Consider the following 27,413-nt stretch of genomic DNA (forward strand, 5'->3'; position numbering starts at 1 on the left):
AAAGCAGTTACCTGCTGTATTATTTCTCCAGCCCCATCCTGGTCTTAAGTTATTGGTTTGGGCCATACCACAGCAGTGCTTGGGGTTTACTTTTGGGAGATTTCTGGGGGACCATGTGGGGTGATGGGGATAAAACTAAGGTTGGCTGCATGAAAGGCAAGTGTCCTACCTGCTATATTATTGCTCCAACGCTTCCTGATTTTCAATTATAAAATAGTTTTTTTTTGTTTTTGTTTTGGAGGCTACACACACCTGACAATGCTCAGGGGTTACTCCTGGCTCTGCACTTAGGAATTACTACTAGTGGTACTCAGGGGATCATGTGGGTTCCTGGGCGTGAACCATGTGCCAGGCAAGCACCTTGTCCTCTGTGCTTGCTCCAGCCCTATAAAAATATTTAATTGAGGCATCACATTACAATAGTGAAGTCCTTGTTTTCCCAGTGCGGAGTTACTATACCAATCTCTCTCTACCAGCCTGTTTCCAGGTCTGTTAATCCTGTCTCAGGGCTTGTTGCATTGGGGATTGTCTAGTCCCTCTCTTTGCTTCTTTATACTTTGCTTCACTTAATCACTTAATCACTTAACTTCCCGTTAGTCGTCGATTTGCTCGAGCGGGCGCCAGTAACGTCTCCATTTGTCCCTGTCGCGTGCTAGTGTAGCCCAATGGCATCTCTTCGCTCCGGGAACATGGAGGGCCTCAAACCGATCGTTCATGATCTTGACAAAGAAGTCTGACCATCTGGTAGGTGGGCGGCCACGCGGTCTCTTGACATCCCGTGGAATCCAATCAGTAACAGCTCTAGTCCAACGGTCGTCTTTAAATCTCATTACGTGACCAGCCCATCTGATTTTCGACACCTTGGCATATGAGACAGCGTCCCTGATCCTTGATCGTCGACGGATGTCAGAACTCCGGATTCGTTCTCTATTCCGCCCGCACGGAAGAGCCTGGCAAGCTATCCGCTGTGTATTCGATATGCCAAAACCAGTAACTACAACTGGTCTCATTCATACTTTGCTTATGAGAAGATATCTGGCATTTCTCACTTTCTATAGCACAGCACCCTCCAATTGCATCCAGGTTGCAGCAAAGTTTCATCTTTCCTCATAGCCAAGTATTTCATTGTGTATATATTCCACTCTAGTATCCTGTTGTTTTGTTTTGCTGGAATCCACTCCAGGTCTCACATATGCAAGGCATGCACATCTCTGAGCCACAGTCCTGTTTCTAAATCTGATGTTCTAAGCCCTGGTTGTTTGGCCTTGGAGATGGTGCTCATGCGCCTTCTGCTATATTCTTATTTACTGTGGAATTTCTTAGGTCAGAGCGAATACAGGTGGTAATGCTTTTGGTTGATCCTGGTTCTATCCCCAGCACCATATATGGTTGCTAGATCACCCACTGCTAGGAGCAATCCCTGGGCATTGAAGGATATAGCTCAAAAAGCATTTAAAAAAATCCCGGGGCTGGAATGAGACTACAAGTAGGGTGCTTGCCTTGCATGTGACCACTTGGATTCAATCCCTGGCACCCATATACCATTGAGCACTGCCAGAAGTGATCCCTGAGTAGAGAACCTCAGGAGAATGTCCTGAGCACCAATGGGTGTGGCCCTGAAACCAAAACCAAACAAAAAACTTAAATCCCCTTACTTTTGCTGCCCAGCCTCCTCCCAGACCTTCAGCCAGTACTTTTTTTTTTTTTTGGCGGGGGGTGGGTTCACACCCGGCGATGCACAGGGGTTACTCCTGGTGGCGGTGCTCGGGGGACTATTTGGGATGCCAGTGATAGAACTCGGGTCAGCCGCATGCAAGGCAAACGCCCTACCCCCAGTACTATCTCCCCAGCCCCAGTACCTGGACTTTTGAGGGCATTCACTGACCAGTCCTTAACCACTTAACATGTGGGGGGGGGGGCGGGGTGCGTCCTGGGGCCGTTCTTTTGTCTGTTACAGAGGGCAAAGGGCTTCAAGGTCTACACAGTAGACTGGGTGGTGGGTTTGGACCCCGCATGAGGTCTGTGAGCCACAGAGCCCTTGGGTATCATCCATTGAAAATCAGCCTGTGGCCCTCCAGGGAGTCCTGACCTGCTTCTCCCCTGCCCCCAGCCTCTTCCAGATTGGCTGTCTCTCCTGGTCAGTCCGTCCTTCTGCAGCTTCCTGCCTCCAACCTGTTTTCCCATCTATTTTTGCCTTTCCTCGAAGCTTCCTTTCCATTGTATTGTCTCTAACTCTCCCTCCTCACCTAACGGCCCTCTCCCCGCCCTTTCACATTCAAAAGCCTTTCTACCATCCATTGGCTTCTAGTCTCTTCCCTTGCCTCCCTGACTGCAGTGAGGTCAGGAGGATTAGTGATAGGGTGGGGGTGGGGAGGTGGGGGTTACGGGTCCTAGGGCAGGACAGTTCAGACTAGGTGGCAGGAGGTTGAAGGGCACTTCCTGCCCTCACCTCTGACCAGACTGGAAAATGTGACGTCAGAGATGGGGCAGCAAGGGAAGGCCGGAACAGAGGAAATTTGACACCTCTCCTGGGGGCTGCTTTCAGAAGGGCCTTTAAGGCTATTTCCCCTCCCCCTCCCTGTGTCCTTCTCAGCCAGGATTCTGAGGACTGTCTCTGGGAGAACCTCACCCCCTCCCCAAGCCGCAGCTCCTGCCTCTGCCTGGCTGCCTGCCCAGCCATCCTCACAAACCTCCAGCCAGTACCTGGTAATCGCTAAATGATAAATCTCTGATGTCCTTCCCGGGCTTGATTTTACGCTGCCTGCCATGGTGTGGATTCTCCTAAAAGGGCTCTTTAGATGGGCAGGCAAGCTTGGTGCTGGGAATTTCTTCCCCATTTGCCCAGAATCAGAAAGAATAACCTTGAGCTACAGATACTGAGACCAGAAATGGGTGCTTGCAAAGACAGAGAAAGAGACCCCGAGAAGCCTTCAGACCCACACATACGAGCAATTTGGCTGTGTTTTGCAGTGTAGAGGATCTGGAAAATAATCTCAGAGATGATCAAGGGAGAGAAGAGCAGACTAGGAGAATGACAGGAAGAGTCCCTGAGGCAGTTAATTCCTCTGGGAAGTCCTCCCTGACACTAAGACCAGAAGCCTGGCTCCACCATCCCAACCCTACCATTCAGAACCGTCACTGGCTATGGGCCTATTTTTTGCCACTAAACTATCATGTATAAGGTAACAGGGCTTGGGACTCTGAGTCCTCACTGTCTCAAGCCTTTGCAGCATGGGTCAAGCCTCAGCAGCTGGGCTCCTACGATACAGGGCCCAGAAGACCCCCTGGTGGTGGAGTCAGAGACCAGACCCTGGGCTAGCTGTGGCATGGGCTGCTGCTGCCCTCCTTGGAACGGGCTGCAGTCTGCATAAATGTGCAAGGTTTCCAGAGGTAACAGGCACACAGTAGGATCTGAGAAGGCTCACCGGCATGTTTGTCAGGCTCCTGAGTATTCCCAGGTGGGATGCCAAGCCTTGCTCCCCAGAGCATTTCTAAGCCCAGCCAGTGATGGAAATGAATGTAAATTTATTGAAACTGGTTTTGGGGAGAATGGGTGATGGAGACTTGGGGTTTTTCCAAAGACGGCTGTTGGGGGGAGCCAGTGCCTGGCCAGGTGGGATAGGGTGCCAGGCCACAGACCCTATCTCAGGCCCAATTTCTTCTTCTCTTTCTGCTTCTTGCGTACCACGTCCAGGTTTCGGTCCTTCCACATGCTCTTGCGCAGTTTGATGGGACGTGAGCCCACATACTTTCCTGTGGGAATGAGAGTTCCTGATTAGGGCTGGGGTCAGGCTGACCTGGTTGCCTGCCATACCCACCAGTCCCCAGGAGGCCACACCCACCGTTCATCTCCCGCATGGCGCGCACGTAGTCACTGGGGTCCTTAAAGCTGACGAAGCCATAGCCCTTGGTCTTGCCTGTGCGCTTGTCGCGGATCACCTTAGCCTTAAGGAAGGATGGGAAGCGGCTGAAAGCGCGTGCCAAGATGTCATCGTTCACCTCATTGCCCAGATCCCCACAGAAGATCCGGAAGTCATCTGGGGTTGGGAGAGAGGCGGTAAGAGGAAGCAGATGCCTGGCCCGCTGTCTGTCATACTTGATTCCATATCCTCTGGAGACATCTCCCTCTATGTCCCCAGAAATCTCTGCCTGAACCTGGTTAGTATTAACAGTCAACACCTGTATACAGTCAACAGTCAACGCTTGTGCCGGCTCTTCAGTCACTCATGAGGTTTTAACACATCTGACAGGAGACCCCTGTACAAGCAGGCCAGAGTGGGCAAGTTACCTGCCTAAGTTTCACATCAGAAAGCAGCAGAGCTGAGCCATGAACTCAGTCATGTGGCTCCTGAGGCCTCATTTGAACTATCTGTTGCCCTTCTCCACCCTAGGGAAGTTCACCCAGTCCCACAGCAGAGCCTGGAACTGTCCCTCTCAGCCCTGCCTTTCCTGAGCCCCTGGCATCCTTTCCCCTCCTGGGTCCTTCCCCCACCTTCCCTATGGTCCCTAACAACCTGCTCCTGGGATAGCTCCCAATTACCAGACCTCACCTTTCCTCAGCTTTTGCGTCCTGTGCAAAATCATGGGAATTCCCTACTGAATTCCTAAAACTGCACACAGGCCCACTCCTCTACGGCTGACCTAAGCGGCCTCTTCCAGGCATGTACCCTGGGGTGAGCCAGGCCTAAGCCCACCCCAAGAAGGCAAAACAACTATTGATGGAGACCAGGAAACTGAGGTTGGAAAGACTAAGTGCCATGCCAAGATCACATCTGAGCCACAGGCTGGACAGGCAGTCGACCCACGAAGAGGCAGGGGTCATGACTGGGCTGGGAGGGCCCTAGTTTCCTTGGGCTCCAGATGGTTGTTCTGTGGTGAGGTGAAAGACAATCACTGAGATCAGGTGAGGCTCCCCAGGAGGAAACAATGTGACAGCTCATCTGATTCTGCAAAAACCATTCTACACAAGACAAGAGCAGCACAGGACCAGTCTGCTTGGAAGACAAAAAACTGGATGTATCCTGGTTCAGGGGAGACGAGCTACATAGTCTGGGAGTCTTATTTTGTTTTGTTTGGGTCACATCAGAGGTGCTGAGGGATCATTTCTGGTGAGGCTCAGGGGAATCTGATGAGGTGCTGGGGATCAAACCTAGATTAGCATGTACATGGGAAGTATCTATACTATTTCCACTATACTATCCAGACCTAGTTAGGGAAGTATGAATATAAACAGAATATGAAATACCACAGAATTATTATGAATTTTCTTAGCTGTGTTACTAGTGTTGCAAAAGAAACTATTTTTTTGGGCCACACCCTGCGGTACTCAGGGGTTACTCCTGGCTCTGTGCTGAAGGAACACTCCTGACTCTGTGCTCAGGAATCGCTCGGGGGACCACATGGGATACCAGTAATTGAACCTGTGTTGGCTGCATGCCAGGCAAGCACCTTACCCACTGTACTACCACTTCTGCCCCTAAAACATCTTTGTTTCTTGGATGTCTTCCACGGTACCTGCAATTCAGCTAACTTCCTTATATGTAAACATAGAAAAGTAAAGCAAATGAATCAAAAAACCTTTTCACAGTGGCATAATGCACATCAGATGTGATATTTGGATATACTGCAGAATGATCACCACAGGCTGGGAGATGACTCAAAGCACGGGTGCACAAGTTTTGCACGCTGGAGTCCTGGGTTTGATCCCTGCTCCTACAAGATCACTGAGTGTGGAGCCAAGAGTAGCGCCCAAAACAAAACAAACAATAAAAAAAAAAAAAAAAAAAAGGAAAAAAAGCCCCGAATGATCACTACAGTAAGCTACTATGGTCAACCACAAATAGTTATAGAAAAAAAATTTTTTTTTTCTTTTTTGTGATGAGAAACATAGGAAAAAATGAGTTGCTTAGTCCAGGTAGTCTACCTGTGGCTCTTTCACAGTGCAATTCAGAAAATATCTTCATAACGAGCTGGGAGGAAAGACGTTTTTTGACATCAGCAAACCAGGTTCCTCATCAATGAGTTGTCATTGCCAACCACCTCCACCAGGTTCTATCCAGCTCTGGGCCCTGCCCCAAGACTAGCCACCCCCTCCCACCTACTCCCCCAGGGCGAGGGTCCACTTACCTGCATCCCATTCCAGCAGACTGGGGTCCTCCCAGCTGCTCCCCGCTGCGGTGCGAATGCAGCGTTTTGATTTCTCGGGCTTTCCTTTCTTCTTGTCCTCACCTAGGGGCTCTGGGACCTGCAGAGGAACAGGGATGGGGTGCAGAGGGTCTGATACTGGCATCTTTGGGTTTGCCCTTCCCTCTGCAGGCTCACCCACTTTTACCTTTTGTCCCCTAACCCTGCTATCACCATGGATACAGGAAAGCATGCGCTTCTGATGGGGTGTGTATGATGTCTGCTTTACTCTCCCATACCCCGACCCCCTCCACAGGCAATGTCTTTGCGAGTTTAAGTGTGGAAGGGCACAGGCTTCTGCCAGCCACCCGTCTTTCCACCCTCATGGTGGGACTCTCTGCTTACCTCAAGAGCCATGAGGCCTGGGGGAGGCTCAGGCCGAGGCGGCCGGGGCCGTGGACGCAGGGACAGCAGCTCAGGAATGCGCAGTGGGGGCAGCAGGCCCCGCACCACTTCCAGAGGCAGGGGCAGGGGCTCGGGCTCGGGCAAAGGCATGGCCAGAGCCAGTGGCAAGCTGGGCCCGATGACTGCTGGGCCTGCTGGGGCACCACCTGCCCCCACGGCCACAGCTGCACTAGCGTCTTCCAGTCCAGCCGCTGCTGCCACTACCGCCTCTTCCTTTTCTTTCAGGCCCAACCCCAGGCCTAGGCCCAACTCTCGGGGTGTTGCTGGTTCTTCCTGTGGGCGAGGGGAGGACATGAGGGGGGGCCAGACCACAGGTCCAGACCTAACTCCCATCCCCATCGTGAACGACAAGCAAGGGCCTGGAGACCAGACAGCAAGCAAGAGACAGCTAGACAGAAAAGGAGTCTAGTGAGAGATGGGGACAAACAATGACACCAAGACAGAGAAACAGGGGATGGAGAGAGCGCAGTGGAGCATGGCACTTGCCTTGCATGCAGCTGACCTGGGTTCAATCCCTGGCACCCTATATAGTCCTCTAAGCCCTGTCAGAGGTGATCCCTGAGCATATAGTCAGGAATAATAAGTCCTGAGCACCAACACTGCTGGGTGTGGCCCATAATCCAAAGCAGAAAAACAGGGATAATCAAGGAAGAATAAAGATACAGAGACACATTTACAGTGCGTTTTCTCCCTTTTATCCTCACAAAAAAGACTAGGTTACAGAAAGAAACAGTGAAAGACAGAGACAGACAAAGGCAGAGAACGCAGGGGCTGGAGAAGGCAGGCGACAGCAGACCCAGCTACAGTTCCGTTAGGCCCCGCCCACTGCACTGGCTCTTCGGAGCAGCACCCAGTTCCCACTCACCAGAGGTGGCCTCAGAGCAGCCATGGAGCCCAGGGGTGGGCCTGGGGCCCGAGCCATTGGTGGCAGCATCATCGGTGGGCCAGGAGGCCCAGGCAGGGGGGGCCCCACAAGGGCCTGGTGAGGGGGCCGTAGGGCCATTGGGCGGGGGCCACCTGCTGCAGAAGAGAGAGCGGAATCTGTCAGGGTGTGAGTAGGGTAGTCGGAGAACCGAGGGGTAGATTATGTGGCAGGGATGATGACCCTGGCCCCTCACCTGCTCTCTGTAGCACGTGGGGGACGAAGGCCGGACGCAGGATAGGGGCCCTCTGGGGGGCCACAGCTGTGGGAGAGAGAGATGGGAGGGTGTGTGTCATGGGAGACCAGGGGCACTTGGGACAAGTGTATGTGTCTGTATCTACGCTCGGCATCCAAGATATCCTGGAGAAGAGTCTCAGTAGCTGTCCGGGAGATGAAAGGGTCTTTTATCTGTTCATTCAACAAAGACTGACCACCGAAGATCTCCTCTGCCCTGGGCAGTATTAGGGAAGGGCTCTCATCCTCCCATGCAGAAAGAAACGGGGGCAAGATGAGAGATGAACCGAACCCCAGAGGTGACCGGGAGGGGGCAGCCAGGCAGACTGAGTGGAGCTAGGAGAGGGAAGCAGGGAGTGATGGGAGCGCAAGGAGTCCGCTGCCTCCTGCAGACAACCAGAAGATTCCTGGAGAAGAGGGCCTAGAAGCTGAGACTCGAAGGATAAAGGAGAGCTAGACAGGCAAAGGGTGAGTGCTTGGAGACTATATATGGCAAACAAAATCTTCTCCCCTTTTCAGTTCTGTGCAACTGTAACAGAGCAAGTGAGGGCTGGAGAGGTAAGCAGGCACCAAGCACAGCCGGGCTGGCTGAACCATGGACGGCCTCCAGAGGGCCCTGTGGAGCTACAGCAGGGCTGGAAACTAGGCACTTGATCGAAGCTCTGCCACAGAATAAGAGATGTTAAGTATCTCAGATCACCAGATAAAGGAGCCCAAGAGGATTTAACATAATTAACAAGTTTTACCTAACAGAACTTTACAGAACACAAATCTTTTTCCGCACACGTAAAGGTAGTACTGGCACAAAAACTGATGGGTGTCGGGGAAGGTCACGTCAACTACAAAAAGAATTGACTGTAAACAGGAAAAGGTTGTATTTTGTTTAGCCTGGTTTGGGTTGAATTGTGAGATTCTCGCCAATACCAGCAATGCACATGCTTCTGAGAAGACGTAAAGGGTCAGGGGATGGAGGGTTCCTGACTGTCAGAGTTGCTGAACACGTATTTGATGGTTGACTCCGCCTGTGAAACAGGCAGCAGGAAACGCTTATAATGCGGCAGGCTCTAAGACTTCCATTTCTTGAGAAGCTTCTATTTCAGAGAAAGTCATAAACAAGAGTCACAGTAAATAAGTAAGAGATTGCTGGAAGGTGTTATGTGTCACAGAGTGACACGGCTCAGGAGGGAGTCAGGTGGCTGGCTGAAGTACTTAATTTGGTTTGTGTTTTAGGAAGATGACCTCAGGCCGGGGGTGAAATGAAGAGGGTGAGTTAGAGCAATGGTTCTGGCAAGAAAATGAGGCAGCTCAATAAGAGTGTTCGTCCAGGCGGGGTTCCCGAGCCCCAGACCTACCTGCTCGTCGCAGGAACAAGGCTTCTCGAGCCTCTGGACTGTCCAGGTGACTCCGATCAGCAGGGCCAAAGCCAACTGTTGGGAGGGGAGAGATGAGAATGGTGGGAGGAGAATCCTGGGCATCTCTTCTGACCAACCTGTCCAGTCCCCTGGCTCCTTCACCCTGTTCCTTACCTGGGCCCACGAAAGGAGGGCCTCCCACCATAGGGGAAACAACTGTGGCTGCAGCAGCTGCCCGGGCTTCCAGAGTCTGCTGGACCTGTGGGGATAAGGTTGGTATGAGGCGGGATTCCATTCTCTGATCTGCCAGACTGACTCTCCTTGGGAGGCCAAGCATTTCATTCCCTGTGTGGGGCTGGCTCGGGGCTCAGCAAAACACCCACTTTTAGAAAGGCTTTCAGGATTATGTTGGCTAAAGTTATCCTTAACCCCTTCCAGCAACAACGTCTGCAAACCTGTTTCATCCTCTCCACAACATTGAGCACTCTGCATTATGTCCAGTCATCCTCCCATTTCTATACTATTAGAGAGGTTGCCATTACGTTGTGCCTGAATTGTGACATTAGTCTCTTTCTATCTCACAGATCCTACTCGCCCTTCCTAGTCTGTTTTCTAAACATCGCCTAGATGACTCTGTTGACATCTAACTGGTTCAGAAGATGCCTTGACTCAAATCCTCACCTCTACACAAATCCTCAATGGCGTCCTACTGCAGGGAAAAAAACCCCAAGGTTCTAGAATAGCCCACAAGGCCACACCAGATCTGGCCTCTATCACCTCTCCAGCCTCATTGCTTCCCACTCTCCTCCTTGCTAATTTACCTTCAGTCACTCTGACTTCCCTGCTACTCAGAAACATGTCAGTTAAGTACCTGCCTCTACCAAGAATCCTCTTTCCCCAGATACCTGCATGGCTCCCATCCCCTTATTTCTTCGCTTAAACATCACCTCCCCAGAAAGCCACCCTTTCTCTTTCTTGGACTCTGAAGGATAAAGGAGGGCACCATCTACTGGCGTGTGTGTGTGTTTCCTACAATGCTCAGGGGACCAAATGGTGCTGGGGACTGAACTTGGGGCTCCTGCATATAAAGCATGGATCTCCTGACTGCAGAAGGTCCTTCTCTGACTTTGCCGATAAACACCTGTCCTTACTACGTAATACATCTTTCTAGTAAAACATGTAACTCCCCAACCCCAAGGTCGCGATTGTTTTCATTTGTTCTTTGCTAGGTGTCCAATGCTGGAGTGCATGTAAAGGTAAAGGTAAAAGGTAAAGGCCCTCCCGTTGATCATCGATTTGCTCGAGCGGGCCCAGTAACGTCTCCATTGGAGACTTTGTTGTTACTGTGTCTGGCATATCCAATACTCTCGGTAGCTTGCCGGGCTCTCCGAGAGGGTGCATGTAAGGCACTCAAATTCTTTGTTGACTGGATGAGCGAGTTTCATTTGTTTTCTTTCTTGAAACTCCACTAATCCTTTCTAGCCGGCTACTACTGAGCCCTTGGGAGTGAATGAGATGTAAAGCTAGGGCATTTGGCTTGCACGCGGCCGACCTGGGTTTGATTCCTCTGCCCCTCTCAGAGAGCCCGGCAAGCTACCTAGAGTTTCTTGTCCACATGGCAAAGCCTGGCAAGCCACCAGAGACGTATTCAATATGCCAAACACAGTAACAACAAGTCTCAGAATGGTGACGTTACTGGGCCCGCTTGAGCAAATCGATGAACAACAGGAGAACCAGTGACAGTGACATACAGATCATTTCATGTTCTACCAGAAGTTCTACCAGACCATAGGGCTCCCCCAAATCCAGGCAGAAAAGTTTTTTTTTTTTTTTTTAAATCTTAGTCCTTACTGTGCTGTCAGCTTCTGGCACAGGTTTGTCACTGTAATTAACCAACACGCCAACATCTGGCCAACTATCTATTTACACTTGCTGTGTTTGAAGCCCTGTGCTCTCTCACTTACATGCCTTGGCTTGGCCGTACCTGCTGGTAAGTGTTGGTCGCGATAATTGGTCGGATCACAGGAGCTGCTGGGACCTGCATCGCTTCTACTGTGGGGACAGTTGGCACCGCAGTGGGGATCCCGGTTACTGGAGCCCCCAGAACTTCCTGCTCAAACCTGGGTGAAAAGCACAAACACCACAGCTGTGGCCCCTCGCACCAATTCTGTTTAACTCTGGATACGTTAAGACTGGTCTCTCACCCCTGCCAAATTCTCCTTCCTCCGCCCCACTTCCCTCCCTATCCCATATTCCCATTATAACGCCATATAACAGCTTATCGTGGTCCGAAGACCCCAGAGCTCTGTGGCTCTGGCTCTGGGGCCGCCTTTGTCGCGTCTTGTCCCGGGCCTTACAGGGCCATCTCCGCCTCCATCTCTTTCAAGCGCTCCTCGCCGCTTTTGCCTGGGATGCCGGCGCCAGGGCCCGGGACCACAGGGCCTCCTGGACCCGGGAGTCCCGGGGCTGGCCCCGCCCCGGCCATCGTTGCTCTCTTCGGTGTCGCCGCTGCTACCGCCTCAGTTCGGCCACCCTCTCGGTTCCGCTGTGTATCCCCGGCTTCGTCAGATTGGGCGCTCACAAATGACGTATCGCCAGGAGCCGGGCGCTGACGCATGACATCAGCGGTCAGCGTTGGCGAGACGGCCAATGAGAATCTGGCCACACCTGAAGGGCCCACCCGAAGGAGGAATTAAAAACCAATCAGGGTGCCGGAAAGATGAGCCAATGAAGAGCTTAGTTCTACGGAAGTGCCGCGTCGAAGCGTCCAGGCCTGTGGGGAGGCGGAGGGCGCCGTAGTCTGTTCGTTGCTCTCCAACGCGGAAGCTAGATCGTGAGAACGCCGGGAAGTTTGGAGACTTGCCCGTGCGGTCGTGAGGGAACACATTGACGTTCTTATCAGCCCCAAGGTTGTGTGAACTGGACAGCTGGAGGTCCTGGGCTCCCACTTCGGGACAGTTAGCTCGCTACCAGGATGTGACTCTCAGAGCGACCCTGGACAAGATGTGGGAGCTCTGAGGAACTGCTTGCTTGACCGATTATTTTTTTTTCTTTCTGGCGGTGAACAGCTGAGGACTTGCTAGATGAAACTGGGGAGAAATGTTCTCATCGCTCATACAAAGTGGATCGAAAGTCTAGTGGTCAGATGCCTTGGACCCTGAAGGTCACGCAGTTTGATCTTTAGGGATAGTTGACATTTTTCTTAAGAGGTTTTATAGTAGGTATTTTGAAAAATGCACAAACGCAGAGGCACTATTTAGCAAGTACTCTTACTTCTATACTGTTACAAATATCCCGCTTGTTTCACTTGGTGCCTGAATAATAAATTGTACAGCAGGATAAGGTGCTTGCACATGGCCGACCCAGGCACCCCATATGGTCCCCTGAACCTGATAGGCGTGATCCCTAAGTGCAGAGCCAGGAGTGTGTCCTGAGTACAGCCAGGTGTGGCACCCCTCAAAACGTGTTTCCACTCAAACACGAAACTACATGCCTTTCAGTCCTCCCCCACCCTTATTCTCTGCTGTCTTGAAGTATTTTTTTTTACTTTTTGCTTTTTGGGTCACACCTGGCGATGCACAGGGGTTACTCCTGGCTCTGTACTCAGGAGTTACTCCTGGCGGTGCTCAGGGGACTATGTAGGATGCCGGGAATCGAACCCGGGTCGGCCGCATGCAAGGCAAACGCCCTACCCACGGTGCTATCTCTCCAGCCCTGTCTTGAAGTATTTCAAAGCTGCAGACATATTTCAACACACATCCTCTTAGTCTTTCACTAGATTTAACAAACTAATCAAATTTCCCTAGTTTTCTCCCAAATACACATACTTTTGCTTCTTGTTTTTGGGCCACATCTGACTGCTTAGGGTTTACACTTGGCTCTTGGTGGGGCTTGGGAGATCATACAAAATGCCAGGATATGGGAGTTGGAACGAAGGAGTAATTTCTGAGTACAGAGCCAGGAATAACCCCTGTGCATTGTGCATGGCCGGGTGTGACCCAAAAAGAAAAAATGCCAGGGATTGAACTTGAGTGGGCTGTGTGCAAGGCCAAGTACCTACTTTCTCTTTAGTTTACGGAGGAATTCATCTTTATGGACCTCACTTTATTCTGAAGAAGCACAATTTAAAAAATAAAATAGAACCTGTGTTAGATTAGGAGCCTGAAGTTAGTACAGCAGGTAGGGTGCTTTCCTTGCCCTTGGCCAACAGGTGTTTGATCCCAGCTTCCCATAAGGTTTCCCAAGCCCAGCTAGGAGTTAGCTCTGAGCACACTAGGTGTGTCCCAGAAGCCAAAAAAAGAAACAAAAAAGAAAATGTCAGGTTGATGATGTGGTTCAGTAGGACAGCACATGCCTCAGAGGCCTGGGGTTTGATCCCTAATCACAAAAAAGAGTAAAGGGGCTGGACTCATAGTATTATGAGGGAAAGGGGCTTCCCTTGGATGCAGTCAAGGGATTTGTTTGACTTGTGTTTGATTCCCTACATTACCCCACTAGGAGTGATCCCTGGGCATGGAAAAACAGGGACCAGAAGATTGTACAGTGCTTAGGCCATATGCTAGGCGTGTGGCTGACCCGTTTGATTCCTTGTGCCCAGAGCATCACCAGATGCAGGTGTAGTCTGGAAGCCCCCCATACTACCGGGGTGGCTCTGCTACCCTCCCCCCTGCTCCTCAACCAGGTACGGCAGGGTCCAAGAATCATCAGTGAGGTTTCTGGACCTTTGCAGCTATGCTTGGGAGGCACTAGCCACCCAATTTTGAAAACAAACAAAAACAAAAACAAGTTCCATGGAGAAAAACTGGGAGGTGCTAAGGCTCTCACACAGGTTTGGGGGAACAGTAAGGTGGTAGAGGGGTATAGTGGGGAAAGGAGAAGTCAGGAATACAAAAAGTTGAGTGAGAGTGCTCTGAGGCCATGAGGTTCAAGAAGGTGGGTGCGGCCAGATTTCATGTCATATAAAGGGCTCAGACAGTCCCTAATTTGTAAAGCTACTGTATCTCATAAAACTACCATGTTTAGGGGTTGGAGTGGTAGCACAGCGGATAGGACATTTGCTTTGCATGTGGTCAACCCAGGTTCAATTCCCGGCATACCATATGGTCCCCAGAGTACTTCCAGGAGTAGCCCCTGATCATCGCGGGGTGTGACCCAAAAAGCAAAGAAACAAACATAAACAAACCTACCATGTTTATATTTCTTCTGACACCAGGTGCATATAAAGTATTTCTTTTGGGACAAAAGCAACAGAGGCAGGAAAACATGAAACGTAAGAGCAAGAGGGGCCATTTCACACAGGAAAATTTGTACATGACACACATTCATTTCCAGGGTTCTAGAAAGTTCCCTAGTCTTCATGGTTGTTCACTGCACTCCTTCAGAGGGAACCATTAATAGTGACAAACTATTAATACTGGGATATATATAAAATAAGACAAAATTTGGGCCATTTACATATTTACTGAGGGATCAGAGACTTAGATATAAGAACATGGATAGACACCAACTAGAAGCCAAGTTCATCTCTTAGCTACCTCCTAAACATACCCACCCATCCACATCCTCAGACACCGACAGGGCTTCCTTCTCTTGCTCACAGTGGGAGCTGGCTGTTAGAGCCTCCTGTAGCCCTTCTTCCTTCTCTCCACAATTGGATCTTTGCTGACTTGTGAGTGCCTCATCTCAGTGTTGACAGCAAGTACTCTGTTCCTTCCTGCTGAGAGGCATTTCAGTGAGTCCAGAGCATCCCATCCTCTTGATTTTGGTGGGATGAAGTGACAAGGTGGCTGAAGGTCCAGTCCAGGTAAGGGTGGAGGCAACCTACTGATATATGTGGGCTGTGGTTCCTTCTAGAGGTCTAATGGGGGAGAGGTGGAGGGTGCTGGGGGAACAAACATGAAGCTCATGACTCCACCTGGAGCCCCCTCTTCATCTTCAGTGTGCCTGCAGCACCCTGGGCTTGGGCCCAGCGCAGCTGCCACTGGGACAGGGACAGGCCCTGGCGGAGCTCCCCAGAGAGGGTGGCTTGACCTGGCTGCTCCCACCTGGGGAAAAGAAGGGCATCAGAGGACAGGCCTGACGCCCCAACCCTGCTGCCCGCCTCACCAGCGCACTCCAGCCTCCACCATCACGCCTTCTCACCAGTCTGTCACGGCCCCCTGCAGCTCAGGGATCTGCTGCAGCGCTTGCTCTAGCAGGGTCTGCAGCCGCTTCAGGGCCTGCCCCACACTCTTCTTCTGCTGCTCTTCCTGGGACGCTCGTGTCTGCAGCAGTTCTGCGGGTGGGGAAACGGGGAGGCAGCGCTGAGCCCCACAGCCTGTTGGTCTCCGAGTCTCCCAGTCTGCTCTAGCCTCTTCCTCGGTGTGAAAGGCAGAAAAGACAGTGACGTAGAGAGACCACTGTAATTATGTGGGACAGTCTCTGCTGTAGGCTTGCAACCAAGTGGGTTGACCCAGGTGGCCTCATTTCCTAGTCACTCAATGAGGTCTACACCCAGGGAGAAACGGGGGTATAGAGTCATGTAGCAACGAAGGAGGGTTGAGAAGAGAATCCAAGGACTTGAACTCCCAACTTTTTTTTTTTTTTTTGCTTTTTGGGTCACACCCAGCAATGCACAGGGGTTACTCCTGGCTCTGTGCTCAGGAATTACCCCTGGTGGTGCTCAGGGGACCATATGGGATGCTGGGAATTGAACCTGGGTTGGTCGCGTGCAAGGCAAACGCCCTACCCATGTGCTATTGCTCCAGCCCAAACTCCCAACTTTTAATGCCAACTTTCCTGTGGTTTTGGGCCACACCTGGTGGTGCTCAGGGATCACTCCTGGCGGTCTCAGGGGATGCTTGTAGCTGGGATTGTACCCAGGTCAGCTATGTACAAGGCAAACGCTCTACTTGCTTTACTATTTCTTTGGCCCTTAATGCCAACTTTCAATTTCTGCCACATGCTACTAAATGATGATGACAGCATGAGAGCATGCCAGGAGAATTGGTGGGCGGCAAGACCTGGGGTGAGGAGTACAAAGATTTAAACCCGAGCTTGGCCATGCAGACAGCTACCAAGACTCCCTGCACCTCGGTTTCCTACTCTGGAAGCTGGGGGCTGCCATACAGATGAAACCAGTGAGCACCAGGAGGTGCTCGGCACAGGTAGGACCTGTGCCTGTCATCAGACTGGTGCGTTCCTCTGGGCATGGGAGGGGAGCCAGAAACAGGATATGAGAAAGCGCAGACGTGCCTTGGGTGGATGGTCCTGAGGGCAGGCTAGCCTTCAGGTGTTGTAGGTGCCAGGCCCGGCGCCTCTGCTGGTCCTGGAGGAACAGAAGGTCCTGGCGAAGCGAGGTGGCTGCTGGGAGGAGCAGCTCTGGAGCCTGCCAGGAGAGGAGCAGTCAGCAGGGGTCCGGGGCTGGACAAGAGGACAGATCCTAGGGCACTGGCTGGCACTCACCTTCCCAGGTGGCAGTCCCAGCAAGTGGCTCAGCTCTAGGAGGCTGGAGCCCCTCGGGGAGGCAAGATGCAGCTGGTGGATGGACGGCAGGAAGGTGGGCAGGGGCAGTGACCTGTGGGGCAGGAGAGGAAGACTGTGGTGGCTGTGACCTGGGCTCCGAGCTTGGGCAGGGGCCTGAGACCAGGTTCCAGGTGAGGTCTGGCAGCCCCGAAGCCGGGGTCTGGGGAGGTTCTTTTTGGAGTGGGCCCACCCAGGAAGTGACATCATCAAGAGGCTGGGAGGTAGCCAAGTCTCACCCCTCAGGGCTGTGCCGCAGCAGGGTGCCCAGCAGCAGGTGGGGCACAAGCTGGGCTTCCTTTTCCAGACAACGAAGTAGCTCCTGGCTCTGCGGGGCGACCACCTCAGATGTGGGCACCAGTTTCTTCTGGACCAAACTCAGCACCTGTGGCGCAGAGGGGGAAGGGAGGGGCAGTCTGAGGTCCCAACCCTGTCCACCAGGAGGCGGGGCCCTTCCCAGGCCTTGCCCCACACTCCTGTCACCTCTGCGGGGCTCCGGCTCAGGCGCGTCTTGCTGGCTGAGTTGCCCTTGATGAGTAGGCGGATCTGGCCCTGAGTCGTCTCCTGGGCAGTGGGAGGCTGTCTGGATGGGTTCCCACCTCCCAGGCCCGGCCCTGCCTCTTCCAGAGCCTCACCCAGGGCCCTCCCTCAGCCGGCCCCCTCCTGTCTCAGGAGGCCAAGGTCTGTATCAAGTCTCCCAGACTCCCTCCAGCCCTTGGCCAGGCCTAGCCTGGCCAGTTCCCCGCGAGCTGCAGTGTCTCACCACCAGCTGGCGCCAGCACAGAATCCGCTGCTGCTTGGCCTGGAGCTCCCGCAGCAGAAACTGCCGCTGCCGAGCTCCCTCCTCCAGCTCCTGGCCCTGGGCTCGAAGGGCCTTGAGCTCTGCCCACAGGCCACAGGCCTGCAGCCTCAGCATCATCACCTGCCTGTGGGACGCGCACAAGAGAGCCAAGAGGAAGGGGCTCAGCCGGGCAAGGATGTGGGGAGAGAGGGGAGCAGAAAGTCCAGCACCCAAGGGGTCCGCGGGAGAGATGGCCTAGAGGCACCCTCCTCACCTCTCGGTAGACCCCACGGTCCTTCTTTCCGCCTCCTCAATCAGATCCTGGAGGCGACTGGTCAGAGTCTGATGCTCCTTCAGGAGGGGGCCTCGCTGGCTTATCAGTGCACCCATAGCCCTCCAGCCCTCCTGGAAAGCATATACAAAGTCAGGGTGGCATGATTAGGAGGTGAGGGGTCAGAGAAGGTCCTGGAAATGGGAGTCGGAGGGAGGCCTAGGATGGGGGTATGGGGGGGGAGGTCACCTGGATGAGATGCACAGTGGATGGCAGGTCCTGGCTGGAACTGGACTGGTCTAGTGCCTCGAACCTGGGGATGGGGGTAGAGCTGCTGAGGGAAGAGCCCAGATCCTTTGCTTGGCCCTTTGTAGGAAGCCCCCGGGATGCCCCCTGACGGACTCTCATTCAAGTTCAGACCCACTTGGCAGTAGGGCAGGGCCATCCTGGTGCCACCAACCCAGCCCTCCAGATACAGTTCCTGAGCCGGAACACCCCACTCCACACCTGTCTGTCTCTGCATCCCAGGGCTCCGCTGGACTGCCGAGGGCCTGGATCTCTGCTTCCCGCTCGGCGGCCAGGTGCGACAAGGCAGCCAGGACATGGCCTGGAGGGTGGTTTGTCAGCAGCGTCTGGTGGTGGGGAGGGGTGAAGTCAGGGTAGGATGGGGACAGCCTGCAAAGGGGGTAGGGGCACGGGGATAAGGTGGGGGTCAAAAGGTAGGGACTAGAGGGAGCAGCCCTGGCTGAGAGTCCTTCACCTCCACTGAGCCAATCCACTGCTGGTAGGAAATTCCAAAGTGGTCATCCTGATGGGTTCTGTGGGTCATGGGAAGGGACAGAGAATGTTACAGACACGCCCTACAAGGCAGGGGCACACACCGCTCATTTTACAGCTAAGGAAACCAGGTGCATCCATGCACACCAGACTCAAGTGCCCCCTTACTGGTCTTGGGGCTTTCACACCAGCTGTCACCTGGAATACCCTCAACCTTTCTCCTCTGTTGAGTCACCTCACCAAGAACCCGTCCTCCCCAGCTGCATGCTTTAGCTTAATGGCACAATCTGCACCTCACTTTTTCTTCCAGCTCCCCAGAGGGTTCTGGAAGGCAGGGCCTGAGCGAGATACAACACAGAGGCTTAATGTCTGAGGAATTAACAGACAAATAACTCCCTTCAAAGCCCAGCGTCCAGGCTGGAATGATAGTACAGTGGCAGGGCGTTTTCCTTGCTAGCACTCCATATGGTTCCCTGAGCTGGCCCAGAGTGATCACAGAGTCAGGAGTAAGCCCTGAGCACCACCGAGTGTGGTCTCAAAACAAAACAAAACAAAACATGCTGGACACTCACTGGATGCTGTCTCCTTTGGCTTGGGGAATGAGTAGGTTTTGCAGGAACTGGGTCCGCAGGGCGCAGGCTGCTCGAACATCATTCTTGGGGAGAAGAGGATGGGCCATGGGGAAGATGTTGGGAAGACCCCAGACTTCCCACCCCCTCCCCACAACCCAGGATTCTTACCAGAACCATAGGCTCCAGGCCCAGGGCTGCTGATGTCAAGGGCCCAAAGGTGACATCCACTTTGGCTTTCCTGGTCAGAGAGGGGTGTGGTTGGGGTTTGGGTCCCTGCAGGAGGGAGCTGGGAGAACAGAGATCTGTGGCTCATGAGCGCCACCTCCAAAGTCAGGCCATGGTCACCTCAGACTGGAAGATGGCATCAGCTTCCCCACTGGTCTCCCTGTTCTCTGCCCAGCAGCAAAGGATCCTATTTTTTTTTTTTTGCTTTTTGGGTCACACCCGGAGATGCACAGGGGTCACTCTGGGCTTTGTACTCAGGAATTACTCCTGGTGGTGCTCACGGGACAATATGGGATGCTGGGAATCGACCCTGGGTCAGCCGTGTGCTAGGCAAATTCCCTACCCGCTGTGCTATCGCTCCAGTTCTGCGAAGGATCCTATTAAAACCCTGGGTGAATCACATCACCACTCTGCTGAAAACCCTCAGAAACAACAGGCTGTGCTCCCATCACTCCTGCCATCTAACCAGTAGAAAGCACAGTACCTGTGTTCTGTGTTCGTCACATCTTAGAAATGGGGGCCCCAGGCAGTTAAATACTCATCCAAGGAGACACAGCTGTAAGCAGCCAATTTCCCAACAGGGAAATCCCAATGCTTCATGGCAAGTGCCTTCCCTGCTGTACTATTGCTTCACCCCTCAAGCCCTGTCTCTTGCATGGGAAACTGAGTCTGGCCTGGCTAGGTGGTTGTTCTGCGGGGGGGTGAGGGGGGGTGGGGGGCGGGGGCAGGGGGGCCTAACCTTTATTCACGGCTTTTTTCAGTATGGGGGGCTGGTGTGTCCAGAAAGACTGCAGGTGCCATTCTAGGCACTGGAATACAGGTGGCTGAGAGGAACAAAACTTTCTGGTCTTTTTTAGACCTTCAATTCCAAAAAGGGACATTGAGAAACTTAGTCCTATACTAAGTTCCTCCCCAACTGGGGAGTTTCCTTCCCTTTCCCACTTCCTGTCTACTTTTTAATAAACCATAGGAAAGAAGGAAGGAAGGAAGAAAGAAAGGAAGGAAAAAAGAAACAAAGGAAAGAAAGAGAAAGAAAAAAAGAAAGAAAGAAATGTGGGACCCCAGTAAGGGTCAAATGGACCAATCCAGCCTTGCAATGGCTGGTCCCTGGGCCCCCGAGACCCACCTCTGCATGTCCTGCAGGTGCTGGAGCCGGTTCTGCAGCTGTTGTGTGGGCTCTTGGAGCACTTGCCGCTGTTTCTGCACAGCCCCCGCCTGGGCACGAAGGAGAAGTGCACGGCGCTGGGCGTCTTGTGTTCTCTGTAGTACCTGCTCCACGGCCACTTCTGTGCAAGGACCAGGGGTGGCCATCAGCATAGCCCCTCCCCCTCACTCTACTGCCCACCTGCCCAGTCCCATGGGTCACCCTGAGCCTCAGTCTCTTGTGCCATCAGCTCCAGGCTCTGGTCTAACTCCTGAATCTCTGCCCGAAGACGGGCAACAGCTGCTTCCAGTTCCGACTTCCGATGGGCCTGGGGGATCAGGGACAGGGTCAGTGCACAGGAGGGCCACAGCTCGACCTCACTGGACTACACCTGGAACACTGATGTCCTCACCTGGCTTGGGGGCTGGCAGAGTTTTCAGAAGCACAAACTAGCTATAAACTTTCGGCCTGTACCTGTTTCTGTTCCATCCCCATCTCCCTACCGAGTCCAGCAACTATTCAAAGTCCCCCACGTCACTTGGATCCTTGCACCCACGGGATCCTACACAGTCTCAGTATCTCCCCCAAATCGGTCCCTTTTTATACAACTTCAATGCCTCCAATCCACAGCGCCCCCCAACCACCCCCATCTCCCCCCACCCCACCTTGTCTCTTTTTGGCCTACAAGCTTTCTGAGTGCAGGGATCAGGGCTGGGATTGGGCCCAGCATCCCCCGTGTTACCCAGCACAATCCTGGGTTTACAATTTATCTTACTAGGCCTTTGTGGGTGTGCATGTGTATGTGTATGTGTGTTGTGTGTGTGTGTGTGGGGGGGGAAGAAATGGGTGATCTATGCTGCTCACCTTTGAATTGTTCTGGAGGCCGTACCTGAGGAAATGAGGGTAGAGTCAGGGAATGCCGAGAGGCATGGGGCTGGGGCTGGGGGAAGTGCTGGATGGGGTGGGGAAGAGGTCACTCTGACCACCAAGTTACCAGAGGAGGTTCCCCCGAATCTTCTTGACACTCCTAAGTGGGGAGCAAGTGGGAGAGAATGGAAAAGGTCTTGCTGGTGGGGTTGCTCATGGACGCAGTTCCATCAGCACCTCCCAGCACAGCGGATTTGAACTCACTTCTGGCTGTGCACATGCCGCAAGACGTAGGCCCAGATGTCAGCTCCTTGGCCCAGACACAGCCTGTGGGGACAGCAAAGGGGGAGACCAGCGGGTCACACTGGGCGCAGGACACTCACAGCAAAGACTTCACTAAGGAAACCTCACATTTTAGGGGAAAGCAGATGCCCCTTCCTGGGGTTCTCCCCATCTTCTCTTTGGGGGTATTCAACATTCCCTTTCTCCGCGAAACGGTGCTTTCCAGGAGCCTGGGGAGACGGATGCGGGTTTACAGTGCGGGTGAGGGGGTGCACTCTGAGTTTGAGTATGGGGGTGTGTGTTACCACTGGACAGATTCAAACTCCAGTGGTGATCTCTGCCCGTCCCAGCAGGCTCACACGGGCAGGGGTGCGGGTGAGTGCAGAGGTGCCTCAGGGGCAGAAGGGGCAGCCTGAGCCCGGGGAGCACATCCCCACCCCACCCCACTCCACTCCAACCTCACTGCAAGGGGCTCCGTTAACTCGGAGGCTCCTCCCAGGGCTAGGAGGCTCCTCCCAGGGCTAGGGCGGCCTCACCGGGTGGGGTGTGTGGCGTGAGCCCTAAGGCGGCCGCGGCAAATCCACCCAAGACGGTCTGTCAAGAGCCGCCGCCCGAGGGTGGCTTGGGGTCATCTTCCCTGGGGCGGGAGGCGGCCGGGGAGGAAAGGGCGCCCCTTCTGCGAACGGCGGGTGCTCAGGCTCGGGGACCTCCAGCTTGGAGACGCCCAGAGCGGCGCTCACCTGCGCAGCGCCGACTCCGGGGGCCGGGCGGCCGCGGGAACCCCCATCTCTTCCGTCGCCCAGCAGCCCAGTTCCCGCGCCAACTCCATCGCGTCCGCGCCCCGGCAGCCAACGCCCGCGCCCGCTTTAAGCGCGGCGCCCGCCGGTGACGTCAGCGCGCGACGCGAGTGACGTCACTGGTCGCCGGGCAGGGAACGGCCTGGCGGGCTTCCCAGACACCCCAGTCTCTTGGGGTGTCTGGGAGCCTTGGTGTTGCAGACCAAGCGTCAATTTCTTTCTTTTTTTTTCTCTTTAAAAAATTTTTTTTTTTTTGCTTTTTGGGTCACGGGGATGCTCAGGGGTTACTCCTGGCTTTGCAGTCAGGAATTACTCCTGGCGGTGCTCGGGGGACCATATGGGATGCTGGGAATTGAACCGGGGTCAGCTGTGTGCACGCAAACTGCTGTGCTATCACTCCAGCCCTCTTTTTTTTTTTTTTTAATTTTTTATTAGTGAAACACCATGAGGTACAGTTGTAGACTTACAAATTTTTGTGCGGTACAGTTGTAGATTTACAAATTTTTGTGCTTTGGTTTTCAATTGTACAATGATCAAATACCCATCCCTCCACCAGTGCCCATTTTCCACCACCACGGATCCCAGTATCCCTCCCACCCCCCCATCTCTCCCACCCCTGTGGCAGGGTATTCCCTTCTATTCTCTCTCTCCTTTTGGGTGTTGAGGTTTGCAAAAGAGGCATTGAGTGGCAATCATGTTTGGTCTATAGTCTACTTTCAGCATGCTTCTCCCATCCTGGGAGGATTCTCCCAACACCCTTTATTTGGTGCTCCTTTCTCTATCTGAGCTCTCTTTTCCCCTAGAATGTGTGGCTGGCCTCCATGTCCAGCCCTCCTTTCGAAGAGCTGTCTGTTGTGAGGTTAAAGGTCCCTAGTTCTTCCCTGGGTCTTCTGACAATATGGGACTTTTGCTTTTTCTATTTTCTCCCCCCTATCTTTTGTGGAGGGTGGACGCACACTCAGAAGTGCTCAAGGCTACTCCTGGCTCTGTGCTCAGGGATGACTCCTGGCAGTGTGCGGAGTGATGTCAGGATGAACCGCTCAAAAACTGGTTTGGGGATAAAACCTTCCTTAGTACTATAAATGGAAAGCCAAGAATCCTTATCATCTGCCTCTTAAATGGACAATTTTATAGCACTGTAGCACTGTCCTCCCGTTGTTCATCGATTAGCTCGAGCAGGCCCAGTAACGTCTCCATTTTGAGACTTGTTGTTACTGTGTTTGGCGTATTGAATATGTCACGGGTAGCTTGCCAGGCTTTGCCGTGCGGGCGAGATACTCTTGGTAGCTTGCCAGGCTTTCAGAGAGGGGCGGAGGAATCGAACCCAGCTCCACCAAGCCGGCCATGTGCAAGGCAAATGCCCTTCCGCTGTGCTATCACTCCAGCTTTATAATTTGTGATCAATTATTCCTGGCACCTTCTAGACCACTCTGTCTTACTGTATAACAACAGACAATTAGGACCATGTGAAGTGAAACTTCAGTCATAACCCAGTTGAGGACATTGTAGAAATCCAGCTTGTTATGTATGTTCACTCCTACTCAGTGCTCAGGGATCACTCCAGGTGGTGGTGGAGGATCACCAGGTGGTCTGCATGCAAGGCAAGTGTCTTACCTGATGCACTATCTCTTAATCCCTGAGAGCTAAATCATCAGAGAGCCATTCCATGATGGCAAATTGGATGGCTAACCATGGAAAGGTACAACGTCTCTTGCAGATTTAGGAGAAATCCAAATGCAATTTCTATTTCACCAGGAAGATTTATAAATATAAAAAGGATGGTCAAAATATGGGGAAAAAAGATTGAGTACCCAAAATACTCGATTTTCAAAAATTGAGAAAACATCAGTTTATAGCACTGCATGAGTTTTTAATTTAAAAGCATTAAATTTTGCTTCTGTGAGTACTATGTTACAACCCTCAGCAGGATTGCCAACTCTGTTTTGGGGAGCTGCATCAAAAGGCTGGAGTGCATGTCATGTTTGCGGGAGGTGGCCTGGCCTAGTACAGCGTGAGTCCTGAGTACTGCCAGGAGGGATTCCTAGCACCAAGCTGGAATAAGCCTTCATGAGCACTGTAAGGTGTGACCCTAAAAGAACCAAAAAAAAAAATTTGTTTCTATTTTTTTGTCATATAATGGATCCTTTTTATATTTTTTTCTAGGGATTTGTTTGTTTGGGGATCATATCTGATGGTGCTCAGGGCTTACTCCTGGCTTGGTGCTCAGGGATCACTCCTGGTGAGCTCAGGAGACTATGTGTGGTGCTAGGGATTGAACTTGGGTTCGCTGTGTGCAAGGCAAGTGCCCTACATACTATATTATCTTTTTTTTTCTTTTTTGGGTCACACCTGGCAATGCACAAGGGTTACTCCTGGCTCTGCACTCAGGAGTTACTCCTGGCGGTGCTCAGGGAACCATATGGGATGCTCAGAATCGAACTCGGGTCGGCCGCGTGCAAGGCACACGCCCTACCCGCTGTGCTATCTCTCCAGCCCCCATAAAATATTATCTTTCGGGTCCCCTATTTATTTATTTTTGGTAAAGGAGCACCCAGAGTGCTCCTTTATAAAGAATTCTGGGAAACCAACCCATATTGGGTGAGTGCAAGGCAAGTGCCTTATTATCACTCTGCTGTACTATCACTCCAATGCCATTTGGCCACTCTTTAGTTGTTTTATCCACCCCATCACTATCCAGTTTTTAAATTTTTTTATATTATAAAGTAGTTCATAATATTTGACTTAATTTAATATTCAAACACCAATCCCACCACCATCACACCTTCCCACCACCATATTTTGTATGTTTTCCATCTCGAACTCAAAGCAGAACCAAATTAATGTATTTTGTATTGTTTGTTATGAAAGACTGCTGAAAATGCTACAAAAAAGGTGTCCTTAGAGGAAAGAGTATGACGATTGTTGTATATCATGTAGGGGCCATTAAGCCCTTTTATAAGAGATCTCTAACATGTTGTTAAAGGTTGAGCCTTGTGTGCTTTTATATCTATACCTGTAAAAAAATATTTACCTCTAAGACTGGTTACCTACTGCTCTGAGCCCCATCAAACGTGATATGGTACTCTTGGAGTATGGGTAGGGTGCGTCCTATGAAATGTCCAGGAATAGATTAACTTGCGTGTGGAGAGTGGCTGTGAGCACGGTGTTGGTTAAGGTTTTCGGCTGCCGGGGCTGGGTTCCTTGGGGCAGGGAGGGGTCTCACCCGCCCCTGTATGGGGTGCTCCAAGTGAAACAGCCTGGTGTGGGGTCCGGCGGCATGGTTATGGCGAGTGTCATGTTATGCTCTCTTCCAGAAGAGAAGTACATGTGATCTGGATGGTGGCCGATGATGAGATTATCTGGCACCAGCCAGAGGTGGCTTATGGGTGTGACTGCTGAGTTTCCGGAGATGGGGGGATACGGGCAGAGGATCTCTGTTCCTGGTTATCTATTTTTAAAAATTAATTAATTAATTATTTTTCTGCGGGGGTCACACCTGGCTGTACTAAGGGTTTACTCCTGGCTCTGTGCTCAGGAATCACTCCTGAGGACTATGTAGGGTGCTGAGGATTTAACTAGGTCAGCTGTGTACAAGGTAAGTGCCTTATCCTCTGTACTATGGCTCCAGGCCCCAAACTACCTAGTTTCCAGGACCACTGTAAAGCAGGAGAAATAGTATAAGTGTTAAAGTGTTTGTCTGGCTTGTCACTTGTGACACTGGTTTAAATCCATGTACTGCATAGGGTCCCCCAGAGCACTCCAGTCTTGATACCTGAGCACCACTGGGTGTGGTCCAAATCATCCCCACAAAAAATCCAGACAGTAAGATATAAGAATTACTGTAAAGTTATATCAATAAGATATGGTTGTATTGGAAAATGAATTGAAATGGGTCAGCAGAAAGAAAACCACACAAATATGGAACATGAATTCACAAAAGAAATCAACTAAATTTACAATTTAGAAACTTACAAACAGAATACCTTTCATTTTATTTTTGTTTTTGGGTCATACCCGGCCATACCCAGGAGTTACTCCTGGTGGTGCTTGGAGAAACATGTGGGATGCTGGGGATCAAGCTGGGTTGGCCATGTGCATGAGGCAAACGCCCTACCCTCTATACTATAGATTATATATATATATGTATATATATGTACATATATTGTTTTGGGACCACACCTAGCCGATACTGAGGGTTACTCCTGACTCTACACTCAGAAATTACTCCTGGTGCTGCTCAGGGTACCATATGAAATCCCGGGGATCAAACCCAGGTTGGCCATGTGCAAGGCAAGCATCCTATCTGCTCTACTATTGCTCCGGCTCCAAGAAAGGATATTTTTAATGGTATTAGAATATGTAAACAGTCATGTCCAAAAATAAAGCTTGAAAGAAGTCTTTTTTTTCATAATTGGGTTTCAGTCATAAAATGATTCAGCATCCATCCGTCCACTAGTATACATTTCCCACCAACAATGTCCACTGTTTCCCTTCCACCATTCCCCAACACCCTTTCCCCATCCCCAGCCTCCCTCTATGGGAGGCACTTTCCTTCTTGCTCTCTCTCTTTCCTTTTCTTTTTGTGCATTATAGTTTGCAATACAGGTAGTCAGGGTGTTTGTTCAGGACATTCTGTATTTCTGCGAAAAGCCACTGGGTTTCGAGATTTGTTTCTGAGTCTCTGGAATCATGGCCGTTAATCAGCTTGATCAGGAGCCAGAGAGGCCATTTGTAGGCAGCGACTCGGGGTCTCGTTGGGATGAGGAGGAAAGGGCCAATTCCACCCCCATCTGGTGAGGCCCAGCGTGTCTCGTCACTGCAGGCCCAAACCTGACTGTCCAGTGGCCTCTGGAGGATGGCAGTAACCAGGCCACCAGGGGGAACAGGCCAAGGCACGAAACCTATTCCCACCTGGAGCGGCCCAGCACCAGTAACCTACTGCAGGAACAGGACGAATTTCTGCCAAAAGCCTTTGGGTTCCTAGATTTGTTTGAGTCTCTGAGATCATGGCCGTTAAGCAGTGTGATCAGGAACCAGAGAGGCCATGCCTCCAATTATATAACTGAGCCGGAGGTCGTTTGTGGGTGTGTCTCCCACATAC

At 52.0% G+C, this 27,413-nt stretch overlaps 2 protein-coding genes across 3 annotated transcripts; both read right to left on the bottom strand.

Annotated features, from left to right (window-relative positions):
* Positions 1-3,508: 3,508 nt before the first annotated feature.
* RBM42 (RNA binding motif protein 42) lies at positions 3,509-11,683 on the bottom strand. Of its 2 annotated transcripts, XM_056136515.1 has the most exons (10): positions 11,454-11,683; positions 11,081-11,216; positions 9,271-9,355; positions 9,097-9,171; positions 7,707-7,772; positions 7,454-7,629; positions 6,529-6,861; positions 6,127-6,244; positions 3,843-4,037; positions 3,509-3,753 (listed from the first exon to the last, which is right to left on the bottom strand). In XM_056136515.1, the coding sequence occupies exons 1-10, from the start codon at positions 11,579-11,581 to the stop codon at positions 3,641-3,643; spliced, it is 1,425 nt and encodes a 474-aa protein (XP_055992490.1). In that variant the 5' UTR covers positions 11,582-11,683; the 3' UTR covers positions 3,509-3,640. The 2 variants fall into 2 exon arrangements, with proteins under 2 accessions (XP_055992490.1, XP_055992492.1); XM_056136517.1 differs by lacking the exon at positions 7,707-7,772 and having other exon boundaries at positions 7,454-7,608.
* A 2,618-nt stretch (positions 11,684-14,301) lies between these two features.
* HAUS5 (HAUS augmin like complex subunit 5) lies at positions 14,302-22,344 on the bottom strand. Its single transcript, XM_056136580.1, has 19 exons — positions 22,256-22,344; positions 21,498-21,560; positions 21,361-21,393; positions 21,231-21,255; positions 20,589-20,694; positions 20,349-20,508; positions 19,166-19,235; positions 18,998-19,080; positions 18,409-18,466; positions 18,156-18,280; positions 17,898-17,961; positions 17,652-17,782; positions 17,360-17,522; positions 17,080-17,160; positions 16,836-16,981; positions 16,540-16,651; positions 16,330-16,462; positions 15,238-15,370; positions 14,302-15,140 (listed from the first exon to the last, which is right to left on the bottom strand). The coding sequence occupies exons 1-19, from the start codon at positions 22,342-22,344 to the stop codon at positions 14,999-15,001; spliced, it is 1,917 nt and encodes a 638-aa protein (XP_055992555.1). The 3' UTR covers positions 14,302-14,998.
* Positions 22,345-27,413: the final 5,069 nt, after the last annotated feature.

This window comes from Sorex fumeus, unplaced genomic scaffold (assembly GCF_029834395.1).
Source record: "Sorex fumeus unplaced genomic scaffold, SorFum_2.1 ptg000122l, whole genome shotgun sequence".
NCBI classification, from domain to species: domain Eukaryota; kingdom Metazoa; phylum Chordata; class Mammalia; order Eulipotyphla; family Soricidae; genus Sorex; species Sorex fumeus.

Coding starts and splice junctions, on each gene's coding strand:
- RBM42 (XM_056136515.1), bottom strand. CDS start 11,581: ATGGCCGGGGCGGGGCCAGCCCCGGGACTCCCGGGTCCAGGAGGCCCT. Junction 7,773..9,096: donor CTTGTTCCTGCGACGAGCAG/GTAGGTCTGGGG, acceptor TCTCTCCCACAG/CTGTGGCCCCCCAGAGGGCC. Junction 7,630..7,706: donor CCACGTGCTACAGAGAGCAG/GTGAGGGGCCAG, acceptor ACACCCTGACAG/ATTCCGCTCTCTCTTCTGCA.
- HAUS5 (XM_056136580.1), bottom strand. CDS start 22,344: ATGGAGTTGGCGCGGGAACTGGGCTGCTGGGCGACGGAAGAGATGGGG. Junction 16,463..16,539: donor TGGGACTGCCACCTGGGAAG/GTGAGTGCCAGC, acceptor CTCTCCTGGCAG/GCTCCAGAGCTGCTCCTCCC. Junction 15,141..15,237: donor CAGGGGGCCGTGACAGACTG/GTGAGAAGGCGT, acceptor TCTTTTCCCCAG/GTGGGAGCAGCCAGGTCAAG.